Below are 13008 nucleotides of genomic sequence, written 5' to 3'. Positions count from 1 at the left end.
TTTATCCCTATGGTTCCTGATCCTCAGCATGCATCACAATCACCTCTGGGGCTTAAAAGTACACAGATGCCTAGGTCTCCCCATTCCTAGAATCCTCATGCAAATTTGAATTCAATTGTTTAGGGCTGGGTCAGGAGCTGGTATTTTTTTTAAAAAACCCCAACTTTGTAGATAACTGAAATTCATCACAATCAAAGTTGAGAATCATTTCATTATGACCAATGAAGCTCAATTCCCTAACTTTATACAAGAGAAAATTGTAGCCTTACAGTTAACTGTAGGACTCAGAAACGTGGGGCAAAATCAGCCAGGGACATTGTTAGCAGCCAGATATTGTCAATATTCCTAGGTCACAATATGCCGCCTCATGAAATTATGATCATTTCAATGAACTTACTGGCTCTTCAAGTAAGACTCTATGATCCAAATTATCATTAGCTGTGGTATACAAAAGTCTTCTAAAAAATACCCATGTGGTAAAGGGCTTATTTTGAACCTGAAATGATCTGCAAATCACTGTACAGAGGTGGAATCCAAACCCCATGTAGTACACAGGTAGCCAGGTTCGGATGGCATTATGAGTCCTACCGAGCTGATCGTGGGGAGTCCCTCTGAACAGAATTCTGTACGTGGTGAGAAACAAGGCTCCTTCTGCGGGCAGCAGCTGGGGGCCTCCGAGGAGGCCCCCGGTGGCTTCTTCTCGTCCGTCAGGATCCAGCAGGACTCGAAGACCTTCACAGACAATTTCCTCTCCTGGCAGCAGAGCAGGTCTAAGAATCTTGGGCTAACAACAGAAAAAGTGTTTTAAACACAACACAACTCTTGTGGGGTCTCCAACACTTAGACAAGGTCATCTTTTCAGTTACAGGTCTAACAAACTTGAGCCAGACTTCCCAGGTAGCCAAAACGAGAAAACAGATTTGGGAAGAGGCAGCAATGACATATCTGCATTCAAATGTGAAAAGATTCTTTGTAGCACGATATTAAAAGCAAAATCATTGAAAATTACTAAAATCTTCAATGCAACATTCTATAATCATTTTTAAAAATGCCATGAATCTGTATGTATTAACATAGACTGTTATCCAGAATACATTGTTAAGTGAAAAAAAAAAACCAAGCTGCAAACCAGTATGTATATTATGATCCCCTTTTTGGAAAAAGAAAAGAAAATTATAAGAATATGAACCAAACTGGGTTGGGTAAGAAAGGTAAAGGGATTAAAAGGTACAAATTGGTAGTTACAAAGCAGTCACAGGGATGTAAAGTACAGTATGGGGAACATAGACAATAATATTATAAAAACTATGTATAGTGTCAGGTGGGTACTAGATTTATTGGGGGGATCACTTCATACATTATATAAATGTCTAACCACTAAGCTGTTTACCAAAAACTGATATACAATAAAACTGAATGTCAATTATAATTGAAAAAAATATACAGTCACAGAGATGTAAAGTACAGCATAAGGAATATAGTCAATAATATTGTAATAACTATGTACAGAGTCACATGGGTAATAGACTTATTGGGTTTATCACTTTGTGAGTATATAAATGTCTAAACATTATGTTGTTTTGTATACCTGAAACCAATATAATATTGTATATCAACGGTAATTTAAAAATAAATTTTTAAAAATTAAAAAAAAAGAAAGACTATGAACCAAACTATTAAAGGTGGTGCTATCATGATTAAGGATAGAGCTGGGGTGGGGGTAGGCAGGACCATGGGGAACTTTCACTTATTCAATATGTCTCTCTTTACTGCTTCAATTTTATATAAAGAGCACTGTCACTTTTGTAAGCTGAAAAAATACATACTTAAAAAAATGGAGGCATCTTTAAAGACCCACCCTTCTTGGCTCTTATTGAGAATTAACACAATAAACAGCCAAATAATGAACATTTACACATTGCAAAATAAGAAACCACGTGATACATTCTTTTGAAGAGCTTAGTACTAAAAAAATAAAATTAAATTAAATCCATCTCTCTTGAAGATGTTTATTTTTTAGTTAACAATAAAAACTATATAAATCAGCACTATTCTTTTTCTTGGCTCTAGGACGCTCAGAGCTAAATGTAAAGCCAAAGTATAACGATGACTGTGTCTCAGATTTCTGATAGAATTATCTTTCCTATCCATCTGGCTTCTGATTTCCTTTGAATTTATTTTTAATAGTTCCATTGTATAGATAAAAGGGTCCTGAACCCCAGTCCACAATCTGGTGCCAGACTAGCTGCCAAATAACCATTTGGGAGGCTTGTTACTATACAGATTCCCAGGCCAAGTCCCAGGGTACTCCACTTCAGGAGGCAGAGGTGGTTTTCAGGACTCTGTTTTTAATAGACTTCCCAGATACTTGTGATGTGTGCTTGTAAGGTATACAGATTCAAGAACCTGGTGTTTTATGGTAAGTGCCTTAAGTCCTTTTTTTGGAAGCAGGCAGAGCATAAAACCTTGGCTTGGAAGTTAGAATGTTCATAATTTATGCCCTGCCTATAAAAGTAGACTCAACAAGAGGTTATTATTGTTCCTTTGTTGAATCCACTATTCAGTATCCTTTTTATGAGGATCTATATCAGCGGTTCTCAACCTTCCTAATGTCGCGACCCCTTAATACAGTTCCTCATGTTGTGGTGACCCCCAACCATAAAATTATTTTCGTTGCTACTCTATAACTGTAATTTTGCTACTGTTATNCAATGATGGTGCCAACTTGGGCCAGTGAAGCGACGTCCTCCACAACTAGACTGAAGAACAAAACGACAGCAACTTGTCTGTTCCCCTTCCCCGATTCCCCAGTGCCGTTCCCCTCCCCAATTCGCCAATTAAAAAAAAAAAAAAAGACATGGGTATGTCCCCTGGAAGAGCATGTTTCTTTCCTTGTGTGATTAAACTTCAGAGTTTAAATCCTCTGATTTGGATAATGTTATCACTATCTTAGAGACTGTTCTAATGATAAAGAGCATCTAGAGGAAAAATACAATTAGGAAGCTCTGATTTTAAATGATATAAACTTGAATTTTATTACCAAGTAAATACTCCAAGAAAAATTTTTCCTCATACTATTTACTACTTCTTACTACTTCTTACTGAAAGCAGAAACCACAATACCATTGAATTACAATTTTTAGTATATCTTTTCCTTCTTTGGTTTCCATCTACTCAACTTCTCCAGAGACAAAACATTTTTAAAATTATTTTGTTAGAATTATGAAAAGCAAAGTAAATCTTGAAAGCATTTCCCATAAACAACAAAATCAAGATCTTGGGACCTAAATTTCTGAATTTCACTGAAGTTTTCGTTAAAAAACTTAAGACTCTTGTCAATGACCAAATAAAGACTCAAATTGTAGGTTACATCCATGGTACAGTCAACTGTGGATGAAGTAACTGCAATTGTTACTTCAGTGCCTACATTTTCTAAGGGTTTTATTTTGAAACTGTGGTCTTCAAAGAATGAGTGACAGCCAGTCAGTGTGAGTCACTAAGGTGGTGCCTACGGAAAGTCCACAGAGCAGTAAATAAGGGGGTTAGACCTTGAAAAGTTTCTGACTGATAGAATATTTTTAGATGAGTCACCTAAGCTCCTAGCTTAATTTCATTATGAAGATAACACCTTCTTGACTTGGATGGTATCTGATAGAGGTAGACCAACCTATTTTTGAGAAGAAAAACTTAGTATTATAATCAACTATATACAATGGGGGAAGAAAATGAATTTCTTGTTTTTAAAGATTTTTATTGGGGAATTGGGGGGACGGGAACAGTGCTGGGGAATTGGGGGAAGGGGAACAGACAAGTTGTTGTCGTTTTGTTCTTCAGTCTACTTGTGGAGGACGTTGCTTCACTGGCCCAATTTGGCACCATCATTGCACTCTTCCCGGGCGAGGCAGATCAGTCGCTGGCTTCTGGACGGCTGCTCACTGCGGCTGCTGGNGACCCCTGTGAAAGGGTCATTCGACCCCCAAAGGGGTTGCGACCCACAGGTTGAGAACCGCTGATCTATATGATAAACTCCTCTGAAAGTTTAATGTATCATTAAAACTGAAGCTGGTCTCTGTAAAATGTTAGGAGAAGCTACTTTCTGGGGCACAACATTCTATTGTTGTTTTTTTTTAAGAAGCGATGTTATACCCTGAAAGTATGTGGTCTGAAACAATTACCTTCTGTATAGGTGGAAGTCTTCTACTCTCTCGATGTACTGCTTCTAGGGTCTCAATGTGCATAGCTACAATTCCTAGGATGAATCAGAGTATTCAAAATGAAAGAACACAAAACAAGCAGAATTAAAACAAATTCTGGATATTTTATAATTAAAAACTAATCCTATTTGGTTGTTCCTCAAAGAGTTAAACATAGAATTAACATAGGACCCAGCAATTTGACGCCTAGGTATATATCCAAAAGAACTGAAAATAAGGATTCATACAGACACTTCTATGTGAATACCCATAGTAGCCGTGTTCCCAACAGCCAGAAAGTGGAAACAATCCAAGTTTCCATCAACAGATGAACAGATAAACAAAAAGTGGCATATCCTACAATGGAATATTGTTCAGCCTTAAAAAGGAATGGCGTTCTGACACATGCTACAACATGGATGAACCTTGAAGACATTATGCTAAGTGAAATAAACCAGACACAAAAGGACATATATCATATGATTTCACTTACATGCAGTATCTAGAACAGGCAAATTCATACAGACAGAAAGATCAGAGGTAACCAGGGCTATGGGGTAGAGAATGGGGAGTTATTGCTTAATGGGTACAGAGTGTCTGTTTGGAGTCATAATAAAGTTTTGGTAATATATGTGTACAGTGGTAACGGTTGTATAACATTGTGGATGTAATTAATGCCACTGAATTTTACACTCAGAATGGTTTAAAATGGTAAATTTTATGTTATATATATTTTACCACAATTTAAAAATATTTAAAAAAACTACTCAGAACATAAATACAGTTGGCCCTCCATATCTATGGGTTCCACATCAGATTCAACTAACTGTGTATCAAAAACATTCAGAAAAAAAGTTATGTTGTTGCTGACATGTACTATGTAATTAGGCCTGTGATGCGTCTGTATTGACTATGTACAGGCTTTCTTTGTCATTATTTCCTAAACAACACACAGTATAACAACTATTTACATAGCATTTACATTGCATTCGGTATTACAAGTAATCTAGAGATGATTTAAAGTATACAGGAGGATGTGCATAGGTTCTATGCAAATACTACGCCATTTTATATATGGGACTTGGGCATCCACAGATTTTGGTATCTGTGGGGGATCCTGGAACCAATCCCCTGTGGATACCAAGGGAGGACTATAAATAACATGGCTAAACTACATGGAAAACAAGTACTACAGGTGTTATGCTGGAAAAAGTAGACCCATAAGAACTATTCTTACTCAATTATCTCCAACATTTTGGTTCTCTAATATCTGCAAAGTGATTACCTGGTATCATGCAATGAAGGCTCTTGATGTGATCCTGAGTAACTCCACTCTCTGTACAAACCTTGTCAATAAATCGGGTTATGAAACGCACAACAGAATTGGCAATGTCATTATTCTCTGAATCTTCAAACCCACTTTCTGTGTCATAGCTCTCAGCTACACTTCCTGCAATACTAAGAAAGTCAAGGAAAGAAATCACGGTCAGTACATAAATGTGACAAATTATACTATATCACAATCAATTTCCGTAGCAATTTAAACTTGCTCAAAGAGATGTATACTCAAGTAGAAGCTCACTTAACTCCATGGCTCCTTTCTAACTGACAGTAGTGAAACATGATATTCCGCTTACCTACATTTGAAAGCTACTGTCAAGCATTGTCCTTTGGACTCAGACTTATTTTTATAAGGAATACCTTCTTGTAATTTTCCTAAAAGGAACTCAGGAACCATAGAAAATAAAGCAAAATGGGATGCTTTCATTCATTATCTGATACTTGAACCTTCTAAAAAAAAACCTGTCCTCCCAAGTTAATTACCACATAGAGCCAGACAGTCATATGGCTATCTTTGGCCTTTGGCAATTGGGGGACATGTTCCCTGGTAGGCAAAGTAAAAAAACTTTTTTCAGCAAATAGCACATTCTTCCAAATGGAAGAGCCAAAGTGTCCTATGAACCTTTCTCTTGTCAGTATTTATCTCTCTCTGAGTGAATCACAATGCTTTTGGTCACTTTGAAGCCATCAGTCTTCTGCACGTGATAAAATCATACAAGAGAAGGGAATTAATTTGAAATGGAGCAGATGTGACAGTTCAACCCTTGTCCTTGTTGCTTACTCAGTTCCCACTATTTAACAAATACTCCTGCCTCCTCTGCCTTCTTTTAGACTGCTAATCATGGAAAAGACTCATTTGCATGTTCTAACCTACTCAATTCTCTTTCCTCCAAGTCCAACCATGTTAGCTGAATCAGTGTTGAAGTAAAGATAAGCAGTGAATATGGCTATCACTCCACCCCAAAGCATTAAGGAACTTAGGTACCTCAGCCACTCACTATGTAAATCAGAAAATGCCATGAAGGAAAAAAAAGCAAGGCAGGAGAAAGAGTGATGGATGTGCTACTTAAGATAGGGAAGTCAGGAAGGCCTGTCTGGGTAGGTGACATTTGAGCAGAGAACTAAAGGAAGTGAGGGAGTGATTCTTAGGACTATTTCAGTGAAAGTATTCTAGAATGTGGGAACAAGTACAAAGGCGCCGAGGCAGTTATTATGCTTAGAGTGTCTGAGGATGAGCATTAGCAGGGAGACCAGGTTGGCTGACAGAAAAGCGATAGAAAATATGGTCAGAGCAGTAGCCAGAGGTCAGATCCTGTCAGGCCTTGTAATCCACTGGTTTCATTCTCAGTGGTATGGGAAGTTGGAGGGTTGAGAGTCAGGCATGGCTAAGGACATGGTTACAGGCAAATGCAATGGACAAACTGAGGAAAAGGAGGGCCAAGAAACAAATAATCACTTTGGCAAGAAGGAGGTCACTAGTAATTTTCCAAAGTGCTTTCTGTAAATTGCTATGGCAGAGAGTAACTAAAGGGCTGGATCACTAGTGGGTGAGACATTTGAGAAAACAGCTCATGAAAAAGAAGAGAATGTGGGAGGTGGTTAAGAACAGTCGAATGAAGTGAAGGTCTTTTAATAGAGAAGAACTGAGCAAGTCTGAAGCTGGAAAAAATGGCTAATTTTTGAAATATGTACAGTAGTATTTGCTCCAAATACTTTATATTCTCTGCCAAGCCAAGAAGAATAGGAGCATCTCTGTGTGTCCACATGCGGGTACCTGTTTGTGACAATGCTGTTGCTTCCACTCTCCCAGTCGCCTGGTGCCGATGTTCTCAGGAGCTTGTTTTTACTTGTATCTAGTGGAACTAGAAGGTTGACCATGAGGTTTGCAAAGTGAATGGCCTGACTGAAGACAGTGCTTTCCTCACGTTGCACCAACTCTTGCTGAGTTGATTTGCTCAGAGTAGGCCAAAGACGGAGCTGCTCAGCTGCCAGGTCCATTGCTGTCTTCTCCTGATACTGGTCATCAGGAAGCTTATCCTAAAAACACAAAGCCACACAATCAAAATCCATCACTTCATACGAGCTTCAGGAAACATGAAGATGTTTAACTAATTCATCTATTAAAGACCTATACCGGCAAACATGAAAACATACACAAAAACATAATAACAAAACAAAAACCTAGGCTTTTTTACCCAGATCCAGTAGGTCATGAGTGAAACCCAAGGAGGAAGTAGCAAAGCACAGATGGATACTTCTAATTGCTGATATTTCACTGCATTTATTTATCTCCATGGCTCCATCCCTTTTTTTGGTTGCCAGTTGTAACAAATTACTGACCCAAGTACCTATAAATGCTCCAGTATGAATGTTCCAGTAGCATTTACTAATACTCTGATATGTTTCTTTTCTTCTGCTCTTTGGGAGAAGGAGATGGAGTATCGAAGTCATGAAATACATAGCTAGATTTCCTTCTAAATGTGGGAGTCAAATATTATCATCCACATGGGTATATGGGTATATATTATCATCCACATGGGACCATGGGATTTTTTTTGTTAGTATTTTTTTTATTGGGAAATTGGGGAAGGGGAACAGTGTTGGGGAATTGGGAAAGGGGAACAGCCAAGTTGTTGTCCTTCAATCTTAGTTGTGGAGGGCACAGCTAGCTAGCTCAGCTCAAGATGCCAGTGTTCAATCTTAGTTGTGGGTGGGTGTAGCCCACCATCCCATGCGGGGGTCCAACCGGCAACCTTGTTATTAGGAGCAAGTGCTCTCATCAGCTGAGCCATCTGCCACCTGTTGGCAGCCTAGCTCGGGCGCAGCTCACTGGCCCATGTGGGAATTGAACAGGCGACCCTGTTGCTCAGAGCTTGCACTCTTAACCAACTGAGCCACTCGGCAGGCCCACCATGGGATTTTTTTTTTTTTTTTAGCTGAGCCATCCTGCTACCTATTGGCAGCTCAGTGGCTGCTCAGCTCGGGCTGGACTCGAACCGCTGTTGCTCAGAGCTCAAACTCTTGAGCGAGCTCTTAACCAACTGAGCCACTCGGCCGGCCTACCACCATGGGATTTTTAACCCTCCGTTGGGTGCAACTGATCTCACAGATTCATTGCACACAAATTTTCAAATATCTAGCAGTTAAGTATTGTGACTCATCGCTTCCGTATCTTCCTCCTCTACGGTAACCTATCACCAGTTGTGGTTGTGACTTAGTACAGTAAAGATATATTTCACAGTGCCATCTTTGTATGCAATGAATCTGTGAGATCAGTTGTGACTGATGGAGGGTTAAGAGTGGTTTTCTAGCAGGGTGAAAAGTTAAATAATAAGAGTAACCTACATCTGCATAGCACTTTATAGCTTGTGAAGAGCTGGACATCTATAGTCTTGCTTGTATCTAACCTGGAGCTTGGAGACAGACTTCTTTAGAATACAGGACACAGAAGCAGTGACACGTGTTTGCTCTATGAAGGCTTTTGAGATATATCAATGTTATCATTACAGCTGCTTAAAAAATTATCAAAAGCACTGCACCAGCCCAATTAGTGTGAGATGCAGACCTCAAACTACTAGTGTCTGAATCTGCTACAAGTTACCCATCCAAGTGCATTTGGTGTTTTGAAAGGAAAGTCTGAGTTTTAAATTTACACTAACTATAACCGTCACAATAATAATTTGGAATATCAGATGTCAGATAGTGTTGTTATTAAAGTTTCCATTCTTATCATATTCAATAGCAGACCAATTATATGTTTAAAATTACACAAGGCATGGAAATGTTGAATACTACTGTGTAGTTTCTATAGATATTTAGGTTCATTTATCTCACATAACGTAAGGCCAATTTAAATGGAGGATGATGGAAAGGACCAGCAGCAATGTGTTAACTTAGCAGGTAGAATGAAAAATTACTCTGAAAGTGAATCAACATTGACAGTCAGCCTTTAATGCTGCTTTATGTTCAATTAATGAGAATAATAATTTCTAACATCTATTATTTACTACGTGTCAGGTACCTTCCAATACATTTTACTTGTATTAGGTGTTAAAATCTTACAATAATCATAGCTATTCTTTTTACTAACAAGGAAATAAGGCACAGAGGGTAGTATAAATTGCCCAAGACCAGACAGCTAGTGAACGACAATTTAAAATTTCAGAAAAATTTAAACTCCTCTTTCAAATTAAAAACAATTTTTTTCTCTGTTTTAAAATGTTTTCTTTAAAACATTTGATGCTAAGAAAATATACAAAAACCTGTAGAATATTCCTAAAGGAAGACCTAGATTTACGGCTGGCATACTTTTGAGCAGAACTACTGAAGGCATACTTTTGAGAACTACTGAATTTTACATTAACTTTAGAGTCAATTAACTTTATTTGACATTTCTTCAAGAAGTTAATTGCATCTGCCTAGGTATTTTAAAGATTTATTATTTCTGTTCAACTTCCTAGAATTGTTTCTAGGGAATTCCTATTTATTAAAATATAATAAGCAATTCTAGTGCTAAATAACTGTTTAAGAAGTTATTATGGAAAAAATATAACATCAACAGAATACGTTGTATCAACAGAAATCAACAGAAGAAAGATGCTCATCACAGAGCTCCCTAAAATAAACTCCAAAAACACTGGTACCAAGTGGCTAGATTTCCTTTGCTCTGGGATATTTGAATAAGCTTTCCTTGAAGCCAGGATCCCAGACCCATACATGTACCTTTCTTCTCTCATCTTACCTTTTGCTTCAGGTGTAGGGCATGATTGTCTTCCTTGGCTGAGAGATACAGTGAGCGAACTTGCTCCTGCACTGCATTGTAAAAGGTGGTCTCCCAAAACTGCTGATTCGTCCAGATGGGGTGGTCCTGCACACAGGTGTAAGCAAACTGGCTGACTCCAGGGGCAAGTTTCTGTGAGAACACACAATACACATCACCATGAGGCTGGCAGGGTTATGACAGTTCAGAAAGTTACAGGGGCTACAGTTAACCATAGATGTGCTCCAAGGATTTATCTAAACAATACCTCATGGCAGTAGAAGTTTAGCAAACAGCAGCTTGCTCATTTTTTAGCTGGCATTTTGGGACTTGCTAGCAAAACTTTAGGGTCTTAGTCACTTTATCAAAACGAACATTTTAGCAACAGCTAAAAATCAAAGATATTATATGAATTAGAGAATATATGGAAAGTACTTAGCACTGTACCATATCCACAGTAGGCACTGTAGAGTTGGTAGCTTTATTACAATTAGAACACATAATAAAATCTATCAATCACGACATAACATAAAATTCCTATAATTTAAAAATTCTTCTACTTGGTTTTAGAGTATATTTTTGAGGAGCACTAATTGAATGTGAGTGAGCCAACAGCCTGGCCTTACACACAAAATGAGGGCATATCATGAGTTTGGGATTGAAGAGGAACTGCACCCTCCCTCCTGCTCACTCTAACCCTTTACTTCCCCTCCAAGGCTCCTGCCTGACTCATATATGCTCTAGCGGACTGTCCTGGGCTTCAAGAGCATTTTCTGGTATCCAAGTCTGGGAATGGGAAGGTAATCTCAAACCAAACTTCTTTTCCAGGACTTCCTGCTGGGCTTTGGAGTAAGAGTAAACCTTACTCTATGATTAACTACAGAGGGAAGGAAAACTAACTCTGCAGCCACTTGAGGCACTTCATAAATATTTACGTATCTCATTTAATACTAAAAATCCTGTAAGATGAGCATTATTATTGCCAATTTAGTGAAGAGGAAGCAGAAGTTCAGAAAGGTTTAAGCGACTGTCCAAGGCCATATAGCAATTACGTAAGTGGTAGAACGAGGTCTCAAGCCCAGAGTTTGTTTGGTTCCAAAGCCCCTGGTTTTAATACACCAAAATGTCTTGCAAAGGAACTGAAAGCAAATCATAAAATAAACACCAATTAGCACTGCTGTCTGTTTTTTTTCTGCACTTTAGGATTTTGTTTCCCAAAGTAATATTCTGCTTTGAAACCTCTGACATGATTTCAATTAACAATGAATTTTATTTTAGTTTTTTGAATTTTTATAAGAGTTTATTTGAGCCAAACTGACAACATATGCTAGGAGCAAGATTTCAAAAGTTCCCTGCATTTAAAATTTTACAGAGAATTTACACCGCCAAATTTCAGTTAATGGTTTAAGTCATCTTTCCACAGCCATTGCTTTCACTTCTAAAAGTTAAAGATGTTTCAAAATTTAAAACCCATCATTTCTCAGTACACAGCAGGTAACATTCTCAACAGATGGACAATTTTTTGTCCATTTTATTCTTTGGAACCGGGTTCATCTGTTTTCAGTGAGGAGAACAAAAGTTTCTCATAATATCAGTTTTCTTTTGGAGCAATTTAATGAGCTGAATTAGCTTCTCCTGAAATGCTGGACACTGAATATTACTTTTAAGGTTATATACAAAACAGTTACATAGCAAAAGTTGGTTCATTTCTTAGGGATGCATAACAGATGTATAAGATACCTTATAAAAATTATATGCTCAATACATGCTAATTTTCTTCTTAGTCTTGGGCAGACTAAACCTAGAACTGGAATAGGTACCATGCAGATCATGAAATGTAGTAACTGTGTGGTTGGAAGTGGTGTGGCTGTGATTTTGCCTATAAAAGCCTGTGTTTCTGCATCCTGTGTGTGAAGTCCCTTTCAGGATAGGCCTATATACTGCTGTTGAGGAGCTGGGCGATACATGTCTATTAGATGACTGTAAACTGGGGCTGACCATGAAGCAATAACCAGGAGTTCCCCAAGTGGAAGTTGCACAAGGATTATTGTTGGTTTTCATAATGCTGACTGCTTATTTAAGACATAGCTACCATACACCTATGGGGAAATCATGGACAAAATGCATGTGGGGCCGTGAGTATGTAAGTAGAAGCCACAGACACTGTGAATCACATGCTCCTTCTATAGTTTGCTGGAAGATACTTGGGATGCGGGTTGCACATTTTTTTCTTTTGCCCCTCAGCACTCTAAGCCCTAACAGTGACCCTGTGGCAGTACACAGGCCTATTCTGAAAGAGATATCACAGGTGTGAAATTCAAACAGATAAAGGCATAATTCCCACTGTCTTCCCCAGGAATACAGAGGCAGCACCATTTCTTACAAATGCAATGTGACCAACAGCAGCTCTTAAAACTTTGTAGTTCTAATATTAATATAGATGAGCTCAGAAAAAACAGCTATTAACAAGTAGTTAACAGTTTCTCACATAGAGTGCTTTCAGAATCATCAACACACAAAGTTATCATCAATTAAAAATCTCTTATTACAACTTCACAGCTCTACAGGAATCTGAGAGTATTTATAGAGAATATATCTCTATATATGTATATATAGATATATATTTACATATATATTTATTTATAGACTATATATATTTATATATATTTATGGAGAATGTACACACACACACACACACACACACACACACACACA

At 38.0% G+C, this 13008-nt stretch overlaps 1 protein-coding gene across 4 annotated transcripts in view; it reads right to left on the bottom strand.

Moving 5' to 3' along the window:
* Positions 1–13008, bottom strand: part of SBF2 (SET binding factor 2) — a 429728-nt gene that overhangs the window by 72042 nt on the left and 344678 nt on the right. For all 4 annotated transcript variants that reach the window (XM_019656204.1, XM_019656206.1, XM_019656207.1 and 1 more), the window contains 5 exons: positions 10276–10446; positions 7309–7571; positions 5479–5651; positions 4176–4249; positions 589–784 (listed from right to left, as the gene is read on the bottom strand). In XM_019656204.1, coding sequence (XP_019511749.1) covers positions 589–784; positions 4176–4249; positions 5479–5651; positions 7309–7571; positions 10276–10446 — 877 coding nt within the window. The remainder of the gene's footprint in view (positions 1–588; positions 785–4175; positions 4250–5478; positions 5652–7308; positions 7572–10275; positions 10447–13008) is intronic.

The sequence above is a fragment of the Hipposideros armiger genome, unplaced genomic scaffold, assembly GCF_001890085.2.
Source record: "Hipposideros armiger isolate ML-2016 unplaced genomic scaffold, ASM189008v1 scaffold_256, whole genome shotgun sequence".
Classification (NCBI taxonomy): domain Eukaryota; kingdom Metazoa; phylum Chordata; class Mammalia; order Chiroptera; family Hipposideridae; genus Hipposideros; species Hipposideros armiger.
This window is presented reverse-complemented; position numbering and strand designations above follow the sequence as displayed.